Below are 24,702 nucleotides of genomic sequence, written 5' to 3'. Positions count from 1 at the left end.
ATTTCAGCCTTCCACTGGAAAATGGCTACATCCAATTTCTTTCTAATCTATCTCTAAAATAAACCCCCTGGCTCCAGCACAGAGTATTTCATTGCACAGTGCACATATACACACCGCAGACCCACTACATGGTCAGGACTAATAGTTTGCCACGGAGTAGGAAACTAATCTCAAGATTTATGGATCTCTAAGCCTTCAGATGCAGCATCTCTGCATTCAGCGGAGACACACAAACTGCTCTATACAAAAAGTCACTGCAAGATAAATGTGGCCACAAGCCCCTGACTTGAGGCCAGAGGTGCTGACAGCAGGACCAAGTCTGGGGTGTATTATTCCAGGCTGGCACACCTGTTTGTGGCTCAGCATGTTTGCCATTCTGCCCTAATAGGAGCCAATCTACTTTCCCTGACCTTTACTTCCCACAATTCTCAGAAAGCCTGAAAAATTAATATTCAGGTGACTTCTAAGGCTTCACTCTGCATAGTGATGAACAGGGAGAGACCGCAGAGAAACGAAGCACCTCTCAGCCTCAATGCAAGTGGCACTGGAGAGCAGGAGTAAACAGAGTGCTTAACCTCCTGAATAGCAATAACAAAGCTGAATATCAACAAACCTTAATGACTTACTGCCCCAAAACACCTCTGCCATTATTCAACAAGCAGAATTAAGAGTTGGCATGAAAAGAGCAAAGACAGAATTGTAGTCCCTACAAGACTGTCTGCAGTCACGCATTGGGGCAGCTAATGAAAGCTCCAAAATCAGGCTGTACTGGGCTTTTTTATATCCTCCCTCGGACTAGCTCTTCATGACCCAATCGCAGACCCAGTAATAGAGTGCTGCATCAAGTATTGACTCCCTTTCCTGTTTACTTAAATGGGTTTTAACATATCATCAATCATACCATCATTTTTAAGTGTTTTTAGCCGTTTCGGGGAAACTGCAGTCAGACAGTTAGCTGCTAAAGGTCACGTTCTCTTCCAGCTCCAGCAGGAGATGGGATTCACCACAGCCTGCTCGACTGGGGCAGAGTTCAGCACAGTTTACTTTCTCCTGATGGTGAGCATCATTAAGATTCAGTTCCTGCCCTACCTTTACACGTAAAGTGCCAGTCACAAATTGCAGAGTGCCTGCACGCATAGGGATGGTAGCCTCTTTGGAGCACCAGGCTGCAGACCCTGCAGCTGACTAGCAGGGCCTCTTGACACCCTGACCTAAAGACTCAAGCATCCTCAAGATCCCAGTGTTTAAGAACACAAACGCTAAAATAAACACGTATTATGGGGGGGGGGGGGGGGGGGGGGGGAGTTGCCAAAATAAACAGCATATTTAACCCTTCTCTGGGTTTGAGGCCAATTCCCAGCATGATTTTCTGCTCCTGTCCCTTAATTCCACGACTAAATACGGAAGGCTGAGAAAACCTCATTCAGTAAAAACTTATTTTTAAAGTAAGAAATAGACTTAAAAACCAGACTCTCTGGTGTCAGAGGCATTCAGCTTTCTTTTGCTATTACAACTTAGTAAAAAACTCTTGCCATTCTGAAACCCATTGGACAAAATCCCTGCTCCCATATAAAAACTGAAACGTGTATGGCTGAAAATATAAATCACAAAAGTGGTATTCCTATCAGGAGGTTAAACTAATGAGTTACTTCTCCACATTTCCTTGCAGCACAACTCCTCCATCCTGGCCCTTACTCACTGAGCACAGCCATCATGGTGACTGAAAACTACAGAAAAATTAAAAGCTTGCAGCCCACTGACATCTTCTGGAATCTCGTCCCTGTCTTGTGGTCTTAGGGGCAAAAACTCCTCGAAATAAGTCTCAGGACAGCCCTTCTGTTTAATTGCTACATGGATGAATGTCAGTATGTCTAAGGCTGGTGTACAGGAGGAAAAATCTCTCAGTGCAAAAATACAAGCCTGAAGCATAGGAATCCAGAGTGAATTTGCCAAGTTTTAAATGCAAAATGAGATCTTTGATCCGGTCTGTCATGAAACTGCAAGTCAGTAAATCAGCTTATTTGAACTTCTGTGTATCACAGGCTGTTGCATTTTTCAACATGATCCTTGCACTATGTAGTCTCTTGCCAGTAGCTAGCTAAAGCATCTTTCACAAGGGTATTCTGTTGAGATACAAACAGGGGAAGAACACAATTCCTTCTGTTGTTTACCACATTGGTTAATTACCTATTAAAAAATGGGTACCCAGTATGCAGTTCCAGCTTGGTTTCAGTTCTAGACTTACGTTCCTTTTCTGTTTTGGCATTTTGTCTTCTCAAAGTTCCTCAAACACTTTGAAGAGCATACCTCAGGTTTTGTTTTAAAGATTAAGATACTGAAATCTTGAAAGCTTTTTTACTACCCTCTCATAACTGAGGCTTCTCTGTCCTTTCTCCAATTTTTCAATATACTTTTTGAAATAGACACCAGGCAAAAGTGCAAAATATATATGATCGTAAAATCACTTTCTGCTCCTGCTATTTTTTCAAGGGTCAAATAAACCTTTTTAGCTGAACATTTCATGAGAGACCCAGAGTAAAGCTGCCAGTCAATGCTTCATGAGTCACTGCTTTTCAAGGAACAGGCCCCTTTTGCAGACTGGCACTTGCTTTTTCATGAGCTGCACTGCCTGACAGGTTAAAAAGCAATTCAGATCACATTGCCTCATCCACTTCCATGATTTAACCTTCTGCCAGTCTTCCAGTAACTTGAAAAATTTATCAGAAATTCTTTTGTCCTTTCTGATCATTGAAAAAACATGTAGCACTATTTTCATAATCACCTAAGGAAGCCTACCTTCTACATCCTCGCCTTCTGGGATGCTCCGTAACAAGTGCTTTATCACATGATTTATTCTGCAGCATTGTTGTTGATGCATGCTGCTAGCTCCAAAAGAGACATTATAAGGTTCACATGTTCATTAAACTTCAGTAACTCGTGCTATAAAACTAACATACAAAGGTTCTTAAATACCTCTTCTCTCTACTGTCACAAGTTTTCTGGTTGTGCAAATAAGCTATAAGGTATGCATGTCAGCGAACAATACTTGGAGAACCAATGGGGAAAATTTAAAGCCAAGTCTGACCAGCAGCAATCTCAATGACTTCTGAAGTCTCCCCCTGCACTGACATTCAAGAGCTCTGCAAGTTCTTGGTAACGAAGGCCGAGACATGACCCCAAATTCCTAAAAACTCTCTGCCAATGGGCAACATGGTTCATACGGTTTGTCTGCTTTAGCCAAGACAACGTGCTTGACACTGAGCAATTTGAAGCAGAACTAGTGAGTTCTGAAATTGTCTTATAGCTGTAGTCTGCAATATGGTATTTGATCACATCAGCAGTTTCGGGGCCATCAAGTGCAGAAAAGTGACAGGAAGACAAGTCCCAGCTCTGAAAATAGGCTGTATCCATGTTTCCTCTCAATTAACAATGCTAATAGCATGTAAACACATTCTTCATCTTGCAACTGTGGTAACTAACATCAAGTAACTGCCAGGGAAACATTGATTAGATTGAATTTATGAGCATACAAATACATTCTGTCTCCTCTGCGGGAACCACTGTCCATCAGTTGATCTCTCCAATGCAGAGAACCCAAGCTGCCATGACCACAGACCACGTTGAAGAAAAATCAGCCTCGATATTCTGGATATTTCTAACAGAACAATCTAACAAATACCACATCCCTCTACCTTTTTGCTTTCTTTACACATAGCAGACAAAATAGAGCAAAAATCCAATTAAATTTCTAAAACCAGGTCACCTCTAAAACTCCCATATACTTTGTACAAGATTGCCAAGGAGTTCTCATACAGATCTGGACCTAGTCCAACCTGAAATACATTTTGGTGCCCTAAAGCCCACAGAATCTCAAAAGGACAAATTATTCATCAATGTCCCCTACTAAAATGCATTCTGCAACGTTGCTAGCACAAAATGGCTGTTTGCTATGAGTGGCTAAAATTATTTATTTAGTATATATACATATAGCCTCTGAAGCACTGCAATCCTTCTGACAGAGGCATACAAACGTGAGGATTATGCAGATAAGTCACAGGTGCAGGGCTGGATTTTACTGTACTTCTACTGGGTGGTTAGATATATATGATTTAAAATAGTTTCACATGAAGTTTTGTAATATTTTAATGTTAAAAGCTCTTGTTTTATAAAGTTGATTACCACTTGATTAATACCTTCCCACCCCTGTGTACCGAACTAATACATTAAGCTAGACTAAGATGACACACTTTTTGCTTCACAGGTATTGAGAAACTCTTAACTACGATTAGATTAGCTCAGTTCAACCCAGATCAAAATGATTTCTGCGATGTTCCTACAGCTTATTTTACCTAGTACATCTGCATTATTTATGGCATTTACACAAGAAGATTTGAAGGCTTTCATAAACTAAGACACAAATCAATACAAGCTCTTAGCAGATGGGGCCTTGGTAGGGTTCCATAGCAGCATCGTTCCACACCGAACAAACGCTTTCAACTGAATAACTGGTAACACAGGAGGAGAGGTTTGCTTACAAAGTTGAGAATTGGAGGCACCCTCAGCACCCAACCTTGCAGTGAGTACTGTACCTGCCTCATTGAGAGGATAAACAGCCAGGGCTAGGTCTGCACCCAGTAGGTCACTTAAACTACTTCACATCAGACTGCAAGCAATACCATAGCTGTTTCAGCTCCCTCCCCAGGCTAAGATGAAAAGGCCGTAACACAGATGGCTTTCCCTGTCAGAGGCACCATGGACTGGGGAAGGAACGGATGGGAGGCAAGTTCAGTCTGGCACTCAGTCAGGTCAGCAGCGTACTCCAAAGACGACGCTACTCAGCTTCTGCCATGTTGGTGCTTGTTGTAGGCAGCACCCATCGAGGGGCAGAACTGGTGTGCAAAATCACCACCGGGCAGGAGAACCAGCTGGAGACACAAACCCTTAGTTCCTCAGCGAGGGAAAGACCCTCCCCACCTCCATACAGATGTAGCCCACAGCTGGGCCCACATGGGATGGCAGGTGACAGTAAGATACATGGTTTCACATCTGCCTGTTTCCAGATAATGCTCTTTGAATTCACCTTGGCTGATCTTTAAATGCTCCTCACATGGAACAGATCATTATTTGAGGCACTTACAGCAGAGATCTCCCGCCCTGATCTGTTTGTTTTCCTAACCCATCTAACTTGTGCACTGAGAATTCATAACTGGGTGGTTTGGGGTTTTTTTTGATTTAGTGAAATTGAAGTTTGTCTTCAGAGATTTTGGCAAAAGAACCTTTTAAACATCTATTTATAGAGCAGTGCATGGGGATCTGCAGTAGCCAGAAGGAAAAAGGAATGAAAGATAAATTATCCAACATGAACTTCCTTTAGAACAGTCACCTGCAGAAGAAAAGGATTACATCCCTGCTCAATTCCTTGCTCTATGAAGGCTCAGTAAAAGGATTAGTTCCCTTAACAAAATTTAAACCCCCCTACACCCACAGCCTTTAATTTTTTAATTTTTTTTTTAAATCAAGGAAATCTCAAAAGGTCCCACCAACTCAGCCTTCTTTAGCTGACAAACAATAAGCTATTGAACTTATGAAGACCTTTTTCCCAACTGTTACATTTGAAACAGGGCTAGCAAGCAAGAAAAGACAAAAAATCCTGTTAGTCTTGATTAAAATCATGCCTTGCTCAGCTGACACAGGTTTTACTTTCATGAGACTTATGAGTTCATGATCCTGACAGCTCTCTAGGAGTTCTTTCTGGAGAAAAAAGGAACAGTGAAGATGACAACTGAGATTCTAAAGTAAAATCATGAGGGAAGAAAAATCATCCATGGTTAAACATCCTCTCCACCAGTCCTCCAGAAAATGACACACTTCTCTGCCACTCCCAGAAAAGAGCAAAAGGCTGCTAGACAGAAGACTAGCTCATAAGAAAGTATAGTCTTCTTCCTTAGACATCCCTCTTCTAAATTACCAAGGACAACATTTCCTGCGCACACACAAGCAGAAGCAGAAAGCCACAGAAGGGCTTGGAGATGATCTCCTCTGTATACAAAGCTGATGTGGGTCAAAATGTAGTGACCTTACAGACACCTAAAAAAGTGGGAATTCCGCCTTTTTGACTTGCAAGTAGTAACAGATTTAACAAAGCACATGTATAACCTAGAGGGGTGATTGTAAGTAAAACGCAATACTTCAGTCCTGAAAGTATGTTGCCTTACCCTTGGTAAAGGCTCTGAAGCAAACAGCTGATTGCTGAGAAGCTGCTGATGGATAAAATTTATGCAAACATTAAAAATTGCCATACTGAGTCAGGTAGCAAAGGCCAGTTCAGTGTCCTAACTTCAGAAGTGTCTAGAAATGGGATCTCAGGTAACAGTATAAAACCAGACAAGAATAAAATTATACTGCCCCAGAAAGAACTCCTACTTCCAGCCACATGCAGTTCAAGATGCTATGTAAGGCAGAGGTGATTATCGGAATGATCAGTAAACCATGATGGAATTTTCTTTCACTAATTTGTATAATCATTGCTTTAAATTCACATAACCTTTTAGGTAGTCCACAAACTAAGTTTTGCATGAAGCAGTATCGCTCTGGTTTGAGCTTATTTGATCTTCTGATGCACCCTCTTCTTGTAGCTCCTCTTCGTCTTCTCTATGATGTTTAGTATTTGTTACAAACTGGTATATTCTGTGCCATCTCTCTTCTAGCCTGAAGACTTGTAATGTATATAAATATTCTTTTTCACATACCTGTTTCCATACCTCCAGTCGTTTTGCTGGCCCTTTCTGAAACCTTCCTAGTTCTGCCACACCTGTGTGAATTTTCTAAGCTCTGGATACACAGCAAATAAGAGACTAGGTTAATTAATACAAAAAATTATCTTGCCTTTGGGAATCAATTCCAAAGGAAGATAATACACTATTTACTGAGGGAGAGGGGCGGTGAGAAGTAAATTAAAAAAATAAAAAGATGATATAGCTGGGTAAGAGGGAAGCTCCACTTTAGACCCAGACTTGAACTATTTTAAACCACAACTAACAGTTTAGTTGGTGCATATTAAATATTTCATCTAGAGTGGTATAGCAGCATAAACAGGAAAGAAAGAAAGAAAATAAAGAAACCCAAAAGCTTTACAATAAAGCCGCTGTAATCTTGCTGTGGGGAACATTTGGTTATATGCGAATCCCAGGCTCAGCATTGCAAAAGGATAGGGGTTATTTTGTGCACGTGTGTCGGGGGTAGTTGTACACATGGTTGAGTCCCTGACTGATGAAGGTAGAATGAACTAATATCCTGAAGGCTGGGGCAAGTTTTATAATGAGAACTTAAAATATCTTTTTCTTAAATTTTTCTTAAGTTATTTACTGTTGGCCTCCTTCAATAATTTTAGGCTGTTACCACAATTCTGGTACTGGTCAGCTGCTTGTGTTTCCATTTCATAGGTTTTTGGGGGGGCGGGGAAGTCTTGGGTATGTACAGTCAGCAAGTACAGAGAAGGTGTCTGAGAACGGGGAAAGCACGCACGGGTCTTGCCTCCAAATCTGCCCTGAAACTTCACCAGCACAGAGAATACTGAACTGCTATAACATTGATTTTTCAGGTGAGACAAAAAAGCAAACATCCTGTTCACTCTGTGAGCTTTACACTTTTCAGCAGAAGCAGAAAGCTGAGCTTTAGTACCCAGATAAATCCCTGTCTGGGTGACAGCTCTGGAAATTTGCCTCCACAGCTTCAGTTCAGGTGTTTCTCATTCCTCACCCTAGAGTGTCGCATGGTGAACATACGCAAGGTTAGTATCATTCCTGTGTTCCAGCAGCACTCCAAAGAAAACACAGAAAAATCTCAGAATGTATCCTCTACAGCACGTGATACTTCTATAAAGGAAACCCAGAATACTGGAAAAAAGGGTAGTAAGATTATAAAACAGTGGTCAAAAAAGAAAAAAAATACAGATATCTTTCCTGAGGCCAGGAGAAAGCATGCTGTGCTAAACAATTTAATAATTAAATTGAAGAAGAAAATACCATTGTAATTAACATACAAAGAACCAACATAGCCTAGCTAATCTCATCATGATGAGATCGAATAAAGTAGCATGCGTTTTATGGAGCAATTTAATCTGGCAAGCAATTAATCGTAAGAGCACTAAGTCAAACGAATAGATTTCCCTTTAAGGAGATCACATTCATCATCTGTAATGTACTCTAAACTGCAATTTGTCAGCCAGCCCCTGAATTTTACAGAAGACATTTACAGTCTTCCTTCAGTGTAGAAGTGATCCCTGACTGACAGGAGGGAGTGGCATCAGTCTTTTTGAACCAGCTAGCCTATTAACACTAATAGGTTCTGAATCATTGATGCAGGAAGCAAGTAACTTACAAAAAGCAACTACAAGTTTTTGCAAGCCTTATACTTTAGAAAACACTACAATGGTATTTACCAGACTATTTGAATCATGTCCTAATCCACTGACCAATCCGATCTGACTCAACTCTGTAATGCCCTGGGTCTGGTAACAGCAGTGATGGGGCTAGGGGGGAATATAGAAATAAAGAAAATAAAATATATAAAAAAATATAAATATCAGCCCTTGCTCATTGAGAGCCTTACCAGTCATCTCTTACCTGGGCTCCTAATGGTGCAAGTCTGGGATTCTGGCTCTCTCCACCCTCTCATACTCTCAGCTACAAGATAATCGTTCCCTGACTAGTCTTAAATTAAATTAGATCAGTTTAGATTGCATCATTCTAACTGATCACAAGGCTGCCCCAGACCCTCAATGCTTTTTATGTTAGAAATGTTTAAAGTTTCACTTCCAACTTTTATTTATTCATGATACCCCCTGCCCATTCCTTCACATTAAAAAATGCCCTGTAGCTTCAGAAACTGTCCTAACATCGCTTCTGTTTCCTGCTACATTAGTAGTGACCACGCATTTTCATTTTGCTGGATTGTGTGTGCTTTGGAAGGAAATCATGATTCTTGTTGCTTGTGTCTGCACCTGTCTCCATCTAGGTTTATCTTTCTAGAAGATGAATTTGAAGGCCGCCTTCTCTTCCTAGGAAAAGCTTTCTATTGAGTATTTTCCCATCTTACTGTGTAGAGGCTGTTTCTGTTCTTCTGCTTGATGCACAGTTTGGATCACAAAGATTAGCAGGCTGAAAGCAATCAACGCTCACATCCTCTAGGTATCCTCAGGCCCAAACTGATTCCCCTCCAAACACAGCACATGCTTTAAAAAAATAAAAAACTTATCAAACAGAAAAACAGGGCCCTAAGAACCATTCAGTGCATCTAAATCTTAACAGGGTCCACTAAACTTTACCAAAAGATGTGTGACAACATTTCACTTCATCTAGAAACCACACAAAGTTCACTCAAGTGAGGCTATGGGCCACATGTGAAAAAAATCTTGCTAGAGATGTACAGGTTCTGCTAGTGCCTTTCTGCCACACTGTCACTCCAAATCAATTCAAAAGACAGGTTTCTTCAGAGTAATGACAGGATGAGACATATGCCTGGCTGCTTTCAGTCCTCTTCCATCCTGATAATTTTCCTTATGCTCTGCTCAGATGGAACGCATGAATGTAAAGTAGCCCCATGCCACACTGAAGTTAAATAAATAGTCCTGGATATAAAGGGAGGTAAAAGAATAATAATAAAAAAATAAAACCATGAGCTATGATCCAGACCAGGTTCAGTTAGTGTCATCTCATTCCAAACACACTTAAAACAAAACTCACATGAAAGTGATTACGAGAAAATACTGCTTTACTGCACTGTCAACAAGAGCATGGGAAAAAAAAATTCTTATAAAAGCAAAATTAATCAAAGTACAGATTTTGGTACTCCAGAGGAAGGGAAAAAAAACCTCACACAAACCCACAGCAAAAAGATTGCTACACTTGAATAAAACAACCTCCTGATGGCTAAGCCTTTAAACTCCTCCGACCTGAACCTAAGGGCACAGTATTGTTTCCTGATGCCTTCCTGCTATATAACATCATAGTTACAATTACACCAATACCGTGTTAAATGACAGCAAGTGCAGGCACAATTCATTTAACAATTAATCTACCCTAGCTATCATTTTCACTTGTCATTAACTGCCTCTTAAATGCCCTCAGTTTCATAACCATAGACTCTTCCTTTAAACATACACACAGGGGAATATGCCATTATAGGCATTATCCAAAGCAGCGCTTTCTGTCCCCATCATCAACCGCAGCATTAATCATACTGAGAATGGTTTCTTCTCACAAATGACTGAGTTGCATAGTTGGATCTCATCAGCAGGATCCAATTTACTGGTAAGTTCACAGGCAGCAGACAATACTGGGCATCTGCAGCAACACATACTGTGAGTCCTCTAGTTTTGCCGAGCACCACAAGCTCCCACTGATTTAAATAAGTGCTGTACTCAGCATCTTTAGCAGTTGGACCTGGAGTTAACATATAGCACAGTGCACTCAAAGAAAACAAGGTTTCTTGCTTCTTTTACCATTTGACCATGCAGTGAAGAGACTGCTCTCTAAAATCAAATGGGTTAGGTTGGAAAGGACCTTTGGAGGTTAGTGGTCCAACTTTACACTCGGCACAGGGCCAGTTAGGCCAGTTGCTCACAACTGTGTTCTGGCAAGATCTGACTAACTCTGAGGACAGAGATTGCTCAACCTCCCTGAGCAATCTGTTCCAGTACTGGATCACCCATGTTGAGAAGAATTTGGGAAGAACCTCCCTTACTGCAATATGACTTATTTTACTTCCCTGCTAAACTTCAGACCTTGGGGCAGTCTTGTTTTGTGGCTTTTCATTTCTGACAGGAGTTTATGCTGAGAGTAGAAGTCACCAAGCGAGGAAAAAAGCAGGTGCTATACAGTGAGAATTGCACAGTCTGCTCCTTAAGGCTCAAGACATCACACATGGGCTAGCCTCAAAGCAACTACAGCTTTCAAATGCTAATAAGCAAAGGAATCAAGAAAAACAGAAAGGTGTAGATCTGCCATATGAGTTTAGAAGGCAATGCCTACCTCAGACAAGCTCATCTCAAATGTCCATGAAAAGTTAATGTCAAGCTCAGATTCCAAATCAGTGTTGCAAAATTATAAGGAGGACATGAAATAATTACAAAAAAGTATAAGTAAAAGCAGTTGGCCTTTGCTCATGTACACTGCCCTGCTTAAGAGGCTCTGGGTTAAGCCTTTTCAGCCACCCCATGAAGGACATTATACAAAGTATATAATATTTATACCCCTCTGTCAGCAGCAAGAGCTTTACATTAATTAACACAATATACAACCTTCTAGAAGAAGGATCCAGTTTAAAATTCCTCATCCAAAGTGTGGGCATCATCACAAGTTTGTTTAGAGTAAAAGACATTTATCCTACCCTCAAAGCACTTACCAGCTACATTTTCTATAGTGGATAGAAACATTTTTTCCACAGTACCCAAAGCCATCACTGAAATCCAGTGTTCTAAAGTTTGAAATCATCCTTCCCTTGGCCAAAAAGGTTGCATTACTTACCATCCCACCCAGACTCAGAAACTTTCCATAATCCAACTAATGAGCAGAAAAATGTCACTGTAATTAACACACAAACTGATGAACTAATTAATCACTAAAGCAGCAACATGAAAAAGCTTTTGGACTTTCCAAGTCTTCTAGCAAGGTCAGGCAAAAGGATGGCCAGGGACCTTTTGAGGTCATTCCACTTTCAGCCACCCTCAAAATCAGACACATTTGAAACCATGCTTTTATATCCTATCAAACAGGACTCCACTGCAGTGAGATGCCTTCAAGGTGTCAGTGATCTGCCCAGCAGCACCCAAGTTCTCACTTCTTGGTCTTGTGGCAGTACTGTCTCGAGCCCAGTACCCAAAGTGAAGCTTTAGGCAATGGTTATGTTGGTATTTCTCTTAACAGCGAGAACAGTTTGCAAAACCCACTCTGCACTATACCAGCACAAGCAAGAGAACATGTGCTTAGACCCCAGCAAAGAGTCACATCAGTGACCACTGATGACAGTGGACAAACTTAAAAAACACTTTACAGCATATTAGCCTAAAACTGGTGTAACAGGTCAGTGCTGCTAAGAGAGGCTGTCCTGTTGTCCCTAATGCCGAGCTGCTTGTACAAATACCTGCTACAGGACTGACACAACCACTCACCTATCAGTATGCAATGAAGGCTTGAGAACTGATCCAGGCTAAAACACATTGTTTTGTTCTTTTTTTGCCTGCCTAGATAGTTTTATCCTGGGTCAGGTCCTCAGTCTCATCCTTTACATGCAGCACAAAGCAGGCTCCTCCCCACAGAAGAGAAGGCAGCAATGAATGGCAGGTGAACCCTCCTGCTCAGCAACACCTCAGTTCGTACCTGCTGCAAGCAATCGTAAAAGCACAGGCTGAGGAAGCATGCGGGGGCAGTTTTGCCAGGGAAACATTCTTCAACTAAACAGTTATCAGCAAGATATCAGAATCTGATTAATTCTGTCATGAGATCACTGTTGATCTGGTTGGCTTTGATTGCTGGGAAGCAGCCAAGCACATGGCCATTTCTGACTGCCAAACCTTCACAGTTAGCACCCCTTAAGACAGGCAACAAAAATCTGATCTCAAAGCTAAGGAAGAAATGGTTATCAGAAGTGTTATATCATCATTTTCTGAATTAATCTTCTAGCTATATTAGAAAAAAAATTAAAGACTAAAAAAGGTAATAACAAAAGGTTGTATTCTGGGATTCCTGAACAGCCAATTTAATTAGAGACCCTAACATAACATCAGTGCTTCAGGTGGTCTGATCTGGACACACAGATATTAAGAGTCCAAAATATTTTCACATTTTGGAAGAAAAAAAAAATAATAAAAAAAATCACACCTCACTTGAGCTCCCTTTTGGGAGCTTTTGGGTGGTTTGGTTTTTGGTTGTTTTTTTTTCCAGGCAGCATTTTACTTTCACCTTAGCGTTGGCTATACCAGCTGCTATTTACTGACTGCTGCAAAGCTAGCTCCTGTGCTGGTAAGGCGAGACAACCTTCTCTGCCTTTGGTGGGAAGAGCTCCTAAAAACCAAGCATCTTAACTTTGGTTTTTATGAGCTCTTCCCACCAAAGCTAGGATGCACAATTCTTTCAACGAACAAAGCCTTAAGATGCCCTCCTCTCACAGTTCCCTGGGAACTGAGCTCCAGACTGATGCAATCTCCAAACAAGACTGCAGTTCTGCAGTCATGCTAAATGTATTATACTCCTTGCTTTCAGTTCAAGATAAGGTAGGTCCTTCATTACCTTCATGAGCAGATGTACTTTGTCAATTTAGTCCTAAAGGAAAAATTAAGAGAATAGGGCATTCACATTTCTGGAGCAAAACCAAATTTTAGCCCCGCCCCCCCCCCCCCCAGTATAAGATAATAAAAAAATACACATTGGATTTTGAAAAGCTTTTCTTTTTTTTAAAGTACACATCCCACAGCCCAGACTTTCAGAGGGAATAATAATTCTGACTGCTGCTGTGAGCAACAGATTTCTTTTAAACAGAAAACCAGCATTATACTACATTATTTTTCAAGGGATAAAGTTATTATTTAAGCTCACAATTATTTTTACATTGTTTGGGTTATGAAGAAAGCTGCTTAATGTTTTCTCTCCATTAAAGCAAATCTTGAAAGCTAGATTTGAGACCAGTGGAAATCAGACCCTTGTATTTACCCAAAGAATAAAAACAGCATGGGCAAAGTTTCGACAAGCTATAAACAGCTGTTTCAAACTGTGCTTCAATCAGGTTCCAGTAGGGCCAGTTCTTGGGGCCAAGAGAATCTGGTTGCTTCCTGGCTGCATTAGGGCTGCCAGCGAAGATGTTGACTGTAAGGTTGAAATCTATCAATTAGGAATTGAACTCAGGCCAGGCACAGTACCAGAGAAATAATTAAGATTGTTCTCATAAACGAGATGAAACAATACGGCCATTCAAAGTGAGAAACCAGCAGACCTTTTTGGATTTTGTGCTGCAATGAAAACCCTGACATGTTTACAAGACTGCACCTCAGCTTTGCAGCACATGCTTTAATGCATTACTGAGCTCATACTTAACTTGTCTGTGCCCAGCAAGGGGATTCAAGACCAAAATATCTGCAAACAAGTCAGAAAAATAACTTCTGACCAATAAACACCAGATCTACTTCTGAAATAAACCAAAACCATTCCCAATGCTAACACATTCTCCAGTATTTTTCTTTCTACAGAAAAAAGTATTTGCCAAGCAAAATGAGAATTTCTTGCCTAGTGCCACACTTCTTCGGACCAGGCAGTACAAGTCACATAAATGAAGAGGACATCACAATCACTCTGAGAAGCCTCTTTCACTTTTCTCCTCTACTGACTGTTCTCCCAAAGCTCCAAACCTGAATTTACCAGCACAAAAGCTGAAAAACAATATAATTCCAAAGCTGAATGAACTGCTTTCAAGAAAAAAATTGCTAGCAGCTTAACTAACTCCATCTTGTAAGCCCACAATCTGCACCCATGAATCCAGTAAATGAAATCCACAGACAGGAATTCCCCTACTCGCAGGACAGTTCTGCTTGATACAGAGTAGATGAAATCAGGGTTGCAGTACCTCAGTAATGGAGTAACGTTTCTCAGCACACTTTGCTAAGTAGCCGACAGATCTGGACTAACTTTCCAAAACTTTCAGTTTTCAAGGAAGAAATGTTTCCCACAAAACGGCCAAAGGTTCAGAAGTGGGTAAACTCTGCAGTGACACGCCCACCTTATGAGAATCACATAAACTAAGATACTTGCTGAACTTAGGAAGAGACTGCCAAACAGTGACTGCTGCAGTTTCCTTTCTGCCCATCAAACAATCCTCCCTGGAACAGATGCCTCACCTCTACAGCAATCCTTGCAGAGCAGCTGAAATACAGAAGTGGATCCTTCTGCAAGTTCCCTCTTAAAAAGCCAACCTGTTGGTTTTTTGACATGAAGAAAGGAGATGAAAGTGGACGATACAATTGCAGACATTGGAAAAAAAGCTAAGAAAGTCAGTTAAGCAAGGCTGCCATCCTGGGAATAAATCACTTCAAGTTCATCCCTACCCCAATCCAAAAAGCATTGCTTGCTTTGAGGATGAAATTTTAGAGAGAAAGCAATCCCTGCAGCATAGCTATCAAGTGCATTGTAGAAAGCAAGCCACGGCTATGGCATCTCAGATGGAGGAATTTATCTGCCATACAAACACCTTTGCTCAAAATCAGCATCTGCTCCAGAATCTTCAGTCACCACACACAAAAAAATACAACTAAATTAATCCTCAAAAAAACCTGCTGCGGGGTGGGAAGAGTAATAGTCTTGATGTTGTCAGAGTCCCTTCCCAGGCAGCAGTGACTGAAATGGATGCTACTGGCAGAAAGAAGGAAGGTGACCTGGGTTGCACCTGACTTGCTGAACCACACTGCTGTGTTAGTGGAACTGGTCCATACGATGCCACTCAACAGATCAGCTTTCTGGATCTGGGCCAGTGGCAGAGACAACATTTAATTAAGCCACTGCATGAATGAGAAAGAATGAAGGAAAATTATAGCAGAATGAAATTGGCTACAGCTCTGTGAGAGAAACAGACCAAGATGAATCAGCTAGTAAATAAAGAGCAATAACTGAAAATTAACACCACTGTCTCAAGAAGAAATCAGCTGATGTAAAAGAAATGAATCACTTAAGTTACATGACTAGAGAAAAGCCCTAAATATTAATAAAAATACTGGAAGCATGGGTAGAGTGCCGTGAAAAGATGAAACGATGCACCCTGGATAGGATTGCTTCTTTCTTTCTTTCTTTTTTTTCTGTTAATGTGTCACAATGGCCTGGAAGTGAGGTCTTTCCCTTTCAATCCACCTGCTTCCTCTGTTCAGGTGCCAGCTAATGCTGTTACATCAAAATCTGTTGCTCCTCGGAAACAAACTTTCCCCAGCAGAATACTGCAAGGTCAAGTAAAAAACAAGCAGTGGTAGCAGATGAACTCTGAGTAACTAAGCTCTGCTGTGACAACTATGGTATTCCAGGAACAGTTCTGCTGTGCCAGAGTCCCTGTGTGACAAGAAAAGCATGAAACAAGAAGCACATGAAAGGACAAGAAGGATCTACTACCTGTGCTCTTTCAATGAGTGATGTGATTACAAGTCACTAGAAAAGGTCTAGAACCAAGCCAGAATCCTCAGCTACAATCCACTTTCAGATTTTCAGCATCATAACTTTTTCAGGCTATCACCTGAAAACTGTGATGAACTAATTCTTCAAATAGCTTACATGCATAAAGCTTGGAAGTTTTCTTACAGCTTTTTAGTAAAAATTTGACCCTTAATCTTAGCAAAATTGTATTAGGATTCTAAAGTACCAATAAAAAAAACACCTGAGTTTCTCTTTGGGTTTTGTTGCCTTTTTTATTAAAAAAGTAATAATAAAAAATTGTTGACTGTCTTGTACTAGCCTGTGAGCTGAGCTCAGATTGATTAGCAGTGACAGCATGTCAGAGGTCATTACCATTAAACACACCTCAGTGAACAATTCAATGGAGTTATTCCACCAGTGGTAGCCCTCACAAGTGGGTGTAAGAATCACAGGGAATGAACTCTGGGCTAACCTGCATGCCTGAGCACCCTCTGCTGCTCAGCAACACTGACCTGAGACAAGCAGTTCTGCACAGTCCCTTAGTCCCAGGATTACCTACACACCCAGGGCAACACTGCTGCTGGCAGCTGCTGCTGAGAGGAGTAACACCTGAGCACCCTTAACCAACACTTGGGGTTCACCTCCGAGACCTTGGAAACAAGCAAGTGGCTTGGTCTTTTCAGCTTGGAAATTATGGCTTTAGATCAGCCCACTGTCAAGGGCAAGATGCTTGTTTACGTGGGATTTTTTAACATATATACACATGCATATATTTATGTATAAGTATTTGTATATACACATATATACATGATACACATTCATATATGTGCGTACACATATAGCATACAAATATCCACATTTTATATATATATACACATAGATTTTCTTGACCATTTATTTTCATAAACAGGCTTTAAGCCTGCCCTCCCTTTTTCATTCTCATATTGGCAAGAAACGTGTGTGTGTGTCTCTATTATGTCTGTACAGAGCAGGAGAGGGAAGAAGTATGTATGTGTATATATATATATATAAAAAAAATACATATTTTGTACAGATTCTCAGCTGACTGTAATCCATAGGCTTCCACGCCATTCAGAAGCACTTATCTACTAGCAGGTCCCCTTTCAGGTATCCTGTAAATGCTGCAGCCACCCATCACAGTATGACTAGGTCAGCAGCATTTAGCTCTTCTCTCCCCATGAAGAGATGCTAAACTCCTTGCAGTAAAGCAGAACAATGCTGAAGGTACTACACAGACGGCTTGCAGCCACTCACTTTCTAACAAATATCTGAATGAAACCTCCTCCTCTGTCAAGGTTTTCAATAAGTGCAGTTCTACGGAGTGTTGGTAATTTAACATGAGCTATAGCTTCAAAGCAGGGATGCCAGGTATCCTGCGACAAACAAGCACAGCCCAATCTGGCCTTCTTTCACCTAAGTAAAATCATAAACAAGCCTTCAGAGTGTTCCTGCCCAGACTGGCAGCAAACATAACCACTTTATACACATACACACAATGCTTTAAGTGCTCCTCCCAAGTGCCCAGTCTCTCCCTTATGACCCCAAAAGCAGCCTTGGGAGAAGCAGCACCTCCTGTAAAAAAAAAAAAAAAAGGAGTATCACACAGAGTGGCTTATGTGAAACAAAAGTAGCTGCAAGATGGAAGAGTGACTGAAAGCACCCAAGTGAGGATTGCAGCATATGCTACTACAGCACATAAACACCTTAAAAAAAAAAAAAAAATCTATCACCCAGTTCCATATTACAAGCTTACTCTCTGCTTGTTAAAAGCATTTCAGTGAGAAAAACAAAATTACTTTAAAAATTATGATGGGACTCAGTTTCAGACAATGAAGAAATTAATCTATTTATTCACCTTGGAAAAAAACTGATCAGGATAAAGTCTATTAAAAGAATACAGGGATTCCGCTGCCACCTTCCTCACTGTGTAAGCAATCAGAAGATGCCCCCCTGAACCCTGCATTAATAAAATTCTCATTAAATTCAAACCTGCACAATGTTATCTTAAAGAGGCTCATTAGCTTAAAAAAAATTACTTGTCTCAAAATGTGCTTATTTCCTCATAGGTGAGAAGGTGAGTTTTCAAACCACTAACTGCTGCAGCTTCTTATTTCAACCCCATCGGTGCTGCAGCTATATCTTGCAGTCCATCATGTCTCAATTATTTATGTAAACCACAGACACAAATTCACAGATAGAAGTTATAATCACTATTATGGGATAGGACAGCAATAGGAAGCACTCATTCCAGTATGATATGGAAGATTTCAGACAGGTTAGGCTATCATTACTCTGTCTTCTTCAAATTTTCATTTTCTTTAGGTCAGACAGAAATTATGAATAGTCTGTAAAAAGGAAAGGTATGAAGAGAAGGTAGGAATAGCCTCCCCATCTCTTTATACTCAAAAAGAACATTTGTGACTGCTCTTTTCACTGCAGTAAGGACTAGAAGAATCAGATAATCAGCAACAGCAAAACTCGATCAGAGTGCCTAGTGGAAAATAGGGTCCAATTTAAAAGTACAGTTAATACCATAATAGGATACACAAAGTGGGATCTCTCTCTGCAGTTGAGTCTAAACAAGAATGTGTCAAAGATTCTCCAGGTATTACTCATCCTGACTCTGTATTACGACCTCGCCAAGCCAGCACTGCAGGGTGCAAGCAGGACTGTTTTTTGTCTCTCCCCAACAGTTACTCCTGTAACATAAATGCATTGCAGCCTTGAAAAATTGAAAATAACTCACCACTCCTCTCCTGACAGAAATACACATAAGGTTGTACACTAGGATTTAAAACACTTGCTAAAGCCCACCACATGCATGCACACACAGATGTTTTTACATTTGTAATCTTTCCCAGCAAAAGCCTTGGGATAAGGAAATGACAATTTTGATTTATTTCTTTTTAAATAGCTGTTGTAATGAGATAAAGATATAAACCAAAGCATGACTTTGCACTGCACTGTTACAGCAAAAAGCAGGTAACCATGGCTCATAAAAAACAAACAACTTTCCAGAACGATGGAACAAGCTGAAAGAAAAATCCAATGTGAGATGGACTGCTCTATACTCACTCCCTTCATGGCAAAGGCATCCCAAAAAGAAACAGTACACTGAGACCACTCTAAGGGGAAGCCAAAGGGGCATAAACAAACAGCCAATGGGAAGCTAAGCCCGATTCAAACCGGTACACCTTTATCAACGCATAAAATAATTACAACTTATGATAATACTATCATTCAGTAATATACTGTGTTCCTTTATGAAAGCCATCAGTCTGATAGCCTCAAACTGTTTCTTCTTCTCAAGCATCCTCTCTTCCTTTTCTCATTGGTGATTTGGGCTTGCAACATCTCCATGACTCTCTGCAACATGGTGTCACAAGTGTGTGCGCACAAGGCTCCACTTTGTACTCCTAGTCCAACACCAGAAGAAAACACACCAGCCCTAGTATTAAGTGCTCCTACAAACACTGCTGCAGAAGTGGGACAACCAACAGACCAGGACAAAATGGTCTTTCTGAACAGACTGCAAAAAACTTCAGACCTTGAAAAGCTCAAGGCATTCCTTGAAGAATTATTATCTTGCCCTTTTGCTTCATAAATTCAGTCTTTAGGCCAAAATGGGAGTATTACATTATCACAGGCCCTTCACTTCATCCATTTTCCCTGTATTGAGATGAGTCTTTTGGAACTTTCTAAAGCATGTTCTTGCAAAAAAACAGGCATCTAGTTGTTCTCTAGTCACCACTTCGAATCATCACACTGTCAATCACCTTCACAAAAGGACAGTACCTCTGGATTTCTCCAGCTTCCAACAAGTGGCTGCTCTAAAACCTATTCACTTAAAGAACCATTCAAATGCAGTATTTTTACTGTGAGAAGAAAACAAACCGGTAGACAAACTACCTGCCCTCTCTCCCCACCCCACCCCCTTTTTTTTTTTTTGAGGGAAGCAGGGAAATGGGGCAAGTCAGACATGCTAATCCCTCTCTAGGCCTCAAATCATCTCTAATTTAGACCTTTTCTAATTTCACGGAATTAAAAGAAGTCATTCATGAAAACTTCTAAGGCTAGTGGAAGACTACATGAAATTTTAACACACATGAGCAGCTGGGTGGAGCAGGGGACAGCTACCAGAAGCCTAGAAGACAAACATGTTATAGGGTTTGCTAGTTGTAGGCAGCACCATGCACTTAACATGTATGTTACATGCTGCCCAGGGAGAGTTGTCACTGTGCCAGTTTTTTGGTTTTATCTTGTCTCAGTTGCATGCTGATCTTTACAAAAGTACCTGTTAAGCAACAGAACATGAGCCAACGCAACAACTTGGCTGCACAAACCAGAGGTGAGCACAAACCCTCTGTGACCACTTGCTTTTTTTATCTCTTTCCTGTTTAGGCTTCTCTCCCTGGGTGTACAGAGAATTCCCAGGGCAGACAATTTGTGTCACATTAAATGACATTAATTTGCCAACAGCTATCTGTTCTGCTGCTTCACTTTGAGTGCATTATCATCCCACAAACACTCATTTATATCTGTTCACAAAAAATAAAAAGACTAGTAGCAAAATAAATCTGGAACCATATGTGGCGTTATTAAGCTTACAGACTTACTAAGGGAACCTTTAAGGTGGTTTACAGACACATAAGATGTATATTGACTTGCAAGATGCCCTCAGAGAGTTTGTCCTACACAATCTCTTTTGTAGTGAGGAAAATGACAAGTACTAGCAATGCAGCAGTACTGAGCTATGTGGTGTTGCATAGACACCAAGTGTCTGGAGTGACAAGTGATAGGTATTTTTTCAGTATAAATAATTTTATCTTTTATGGTTTGTTTACAAGCCAGAGATACACAGTAAATTTTCTCTCTCAACATTCTTCCATTTTCCAATCAATCAGATCCATAAACCTCTTGCCAAGTACCCAGCTTGGTCAGTACTAGCTGCTTCAAGAAGCCAGGAAAAGAAATTATTGCTGTCATGAAGGAATACAGCACATACGTATTCTTTAGCCTTACAAGTAGAGCATAACTTCTGCCCTTGAACACGAGGAAGGCGTTTAAGAGAATATTGAAATGTCCTTAAATAATCAGTTTTAAACACACACAAAACCCTTGCAATGTTAAAACAGGCCTCAAATCTGCTTATTACAGCTGGCTTATAGTTCCCTTCCTAGCTTTATAGAATTGCAGTAGAATCACACAACAGAAATCCATTAGGTCTGCAATTGCTCTGCCAGCACAATATTGTTCTCTACCGTATAACTTCTCCCAAGAATGCTGTGAGGATTAATTCATTACAGCTTGTGCCATGCTTTGAAAGCACTCGGTCTACAGAAGAGCAGAGAGAATTATTAGAGAGAGGACAATCAAACCCTGGTGATCCTCTTTTTATCCCAGTGGGCCCCGTTTAGAACAGCAATTTAGCTCAACAAAGAGAACAAATTCAAAATCAAATTCAATACAACAACGTGAAAGCGTCACGATAAGAATGCAGTCACACAGGACACAAGAATCTTAAAAATGGTTATTAACTTCTACTTCTTACCTAATATTGACTAAGGCATGGGTCACCTTGCTTGCAGGCTCTTTCCATTGACCAGCATTGGTAGACAGCCTTAGAACTGAAAGGAAAAGAGTTAATCGTGTTGGCACAGAACTGGAATTTTTCTAATCCAAAATGTCAAAAAAATCTGATTTGGTGAGATGGCAGTCCAGGAGCCACATCAAAACAAGGTAATCTTTGAGACTATCTGTGATCCAGGGCACAAGTCCCCTTCAAAGCCCATCTAAGAAACATAAGGAACACAGAAGAGGTGAGCAGAACAAAATAATAGCTGGGAGGCAGGAAGCAGGGCGAATAGAAGAGCCTAGGCTCTTCTGCTTTCATCACCACATATTAAAGTTCATTTCCCCCAGAAATAGGGCAGCATCCCAGGTCTAGGATACCTTTTATTCCACACACCGCTGTCCTCTGGCTCCTGTTTATGCAAGATTCCATCTGAGCTGGACTACATCCTGCAATTTAAACCCACCCCAGCAGCGAAAGATTCTTTACCTCCCTGTTTATCTGGAACTGCAGAGAGGAATTACACACCAGCCTAGGGAAAAACACTCCCTGTAGGAATGAGGGTGGTGTTCTGTTGCACAGATGGTTGCTGACAGACTTAGGAGGAGATCTTAAAACATTCTGCAACAGGAAGTTGTTCTAGGGAAGCCAATTCTTTTCTGCCAGAGTACCAAAAATATTTATTTTGGTCAGAATGTGTAGCGTGTCTATGGTGGCAGTTACGTGCACATATCTTGGTAAGTACCAAAACAATAACAGATCCTGTAGTAAATGTTTGGATTAATTTCCATATTGCCTGAATAGAAAGGAATTTTCTAGGAATTTGTATATACAGGATTTTCCACAAGAAACATTCATCCTTGACTCAGAAGTGAAGGAACAACACATCACCCAAATTTAGGATTGTCTAGAAACACAGATGCTACAAGTGAGTCCATAAGCACAGTGGCTGCAGACTCATTCTTATTATTGCATGACAGAAGCCTTCAGTCATGCAAATCTGGATAAAGTTCAGATTCAGGACAAGAAAAACAAATAAAAAAGGCAATTAGATTCCACCTCCACTCCCAACACAGGAAGTTTTAGCCACATTAACAGGAACGCTAAAGGACTGCGAGTAACTTTCTCATCTGTGCTAACAAACGTTCCAAGGTTAGGGGACGGTAGTCCCAGTGATATGGACTGACAAGCAAAGAGAATTTGTCAGGACACCTGGTTAAACTGTGGTGTTCATCAGCTTGAGACAGTGCTACCTTCCTTCTCACTTCCTAGTGCTACCACTACATGCCATCTGCAGAAAGAGATGTCAGCTCTGAGTAACATTATTTTGTCAAACAGTATTACAGTACTTTAATATCTGAAGTAATGTATTCAAAGAAGGTTTCCATTCACGCATCTACAACATTAATCCAAAGGGGTTTGCTCTGTGTAGCAGGATAGAAAACATTCATGTGACAAATGAATTGTTTCAACAGGTCAGATGCACCTATAGCAGCCCAGCTGAGTAGGTATTTGAGTGCATTACTCTTCCATTCCACTCTCCTTCAGCTTCCACAGGAGATGGGTTTGAAAAATTGCAGGCTAATAAAAGAACCTCATCTTACTAGTTGCAATTCTGGGAGTAGGAAATGGGTTAGCAAAAAATCTCAGTTGCTCAGCGAGCACGACAATGGCCAAGTGATCCCTTACATAACAGATGAAAAACCGCAGGAAGTTTGTACAAAAGGGCATTTTTGCTTGCAGTTGGCAGGGAGTACTTGGTTACTTTTATTTAGGTGAGGATGGTTCTCTCGCATGTCAGAAGAGTGCTGTGACCAACTCTGTGTCTCCCAATGCCCTTTCACTCCCCTTACATGCTTATATTAACTCCTGTTGTTCACTGGGGATCATGCTGAGAAGGGAGCAGGGGGTGAACGGGAGAAAGGTCCTTCTAGAATAAAGCAAACAAACAACAGAGCTATATTCTTTTCTTCACACCTTCAAGTACGCTGGCATTACAGCAGTGCCACTGCAGCTGTCCTTGGCTGCAGGCTCCTGTGTATACGCTGCCTGATTATGTGTCCATGAATTCCTTGCTCTCCTTTGTTCTTCTTTTCCCTGCTGGGTCTCACTTGGTGGCATTCCAGCATGCCTGCCTCTCTTTGAAGGATGGCAGCTTCTCCCTGTTTTGCCAGTAGGCACATTCTTCAGGCCAGTGATTCACTTGTCATTGCAAGCAGGTTTATGAGGGCTGTTTTCTTGGTTTGTTTTGGCAATGAGAATAGTAGATGTAATAATGTCTAGCACAACAAGCTTCTTATTGTAAGTTTATCAAATTCTTTTCCAAGTTCTTGTTTGCATTGAGTGTTTCTCTGTGCTGGCTGGTTCTGTAGCATGTACCTGCCTTCTGACTTGAAACTGTCCAATGTAATAGACACAAATTACATGAACATGCTTAAAATACCACATTACCCAGTTGTGCCTACAAATTTGTGTTTCCAACCACAGTAACTTGCTGCTAGAGATGCAATGGGTCTGTTCCTGTTTTTTTCTGACTAAAACAAGAAAAATTATCCCTTTAACAAGTTTAGCCCTCTCTCAGTCCTTAATTTATATTAATAATTAATAACTAGGACAAAACATGTCCTAGTACAAAAAAAAAACGTGTCCAGTCACCAAGACACACATCAGTAGCAGTAGGACAGAAAACCACCCAACACAAAACGCCCCTCCACCACCACCTCACTTCCAGTCAGCAGTGGTCCTGACCAGTCAGGAGGTACTCACCCATAGAATAAAGGTTGTCAAAATTCTGATGCATCCGAATGATTTCATAATACAGCTCATCATAGCTGCTGGGAGTGGGAAGAAAGGTGTCTCCGTAAGTGATGAACATGTTGAACAGGTTCACAACCTATACAAGGAAGTGAAAAATTACAACAGGAGTATTTAGCCAAAATCTGTTCTGCA

At 40.8% G+C, this 24,702-nt stretch overlaps 1 protein-coding gene across 5 annotated transcripts in view; it reads right to left on the bottom strand.

Annotated features, from left to right (window-relative positions):
- The window catches only part of ARMH3 (armadillo like helical domain containing 3), a 128,719-nt gene that overhangs the window by 48,599 nt on the left and 55,418 nt on the right, over positions 1–24,702 (bottom strand). For 3 of the 5 annotated variants that reach the window (XM_037400592.1, XM_037400589.1, XM_037400593.1), the window contains 2 exons: positions 24,520–24,646; positions 21,733–21,808 (listed from right to left, as the gene is read on the bottom strand). In XM_037400592.1, coding sequence (XP_037256489.1) covers positions 21,733–21,808; positions 24,520–24,646 — 203 coding nt within the window. Of the gene's footprint in view, positions 1–13,273; positions 13,320–17,198; positions 17,754–21,732; positions 21,809–24,519; positions 24,647–24,702 lie in introns of those variants that run through there. The other 2 variants (XM_037400591.1, XM_037400590.1) reach the window with 2 other exon arrangements.

The sequence above is a fragment of the Falco rusticolus genome, chromosome 9 (assembly GCF_015220075.1).
Source record: "Falco rusticolus isolate bFalRus1 chromosome 9, bFalRus1.pri, whole genome shotgun sequence".
Classification (NCBI taxonomy): Eukaryota; Metazoa; Chordata; class Aves; order Falconiformes; family Falconidae; genus Falco; species Falco rusticolus.
Note: the sequence above shows the minus strand (reverse complement) of the source record. Positions and strands in the feature narration are given on the sequence as shown.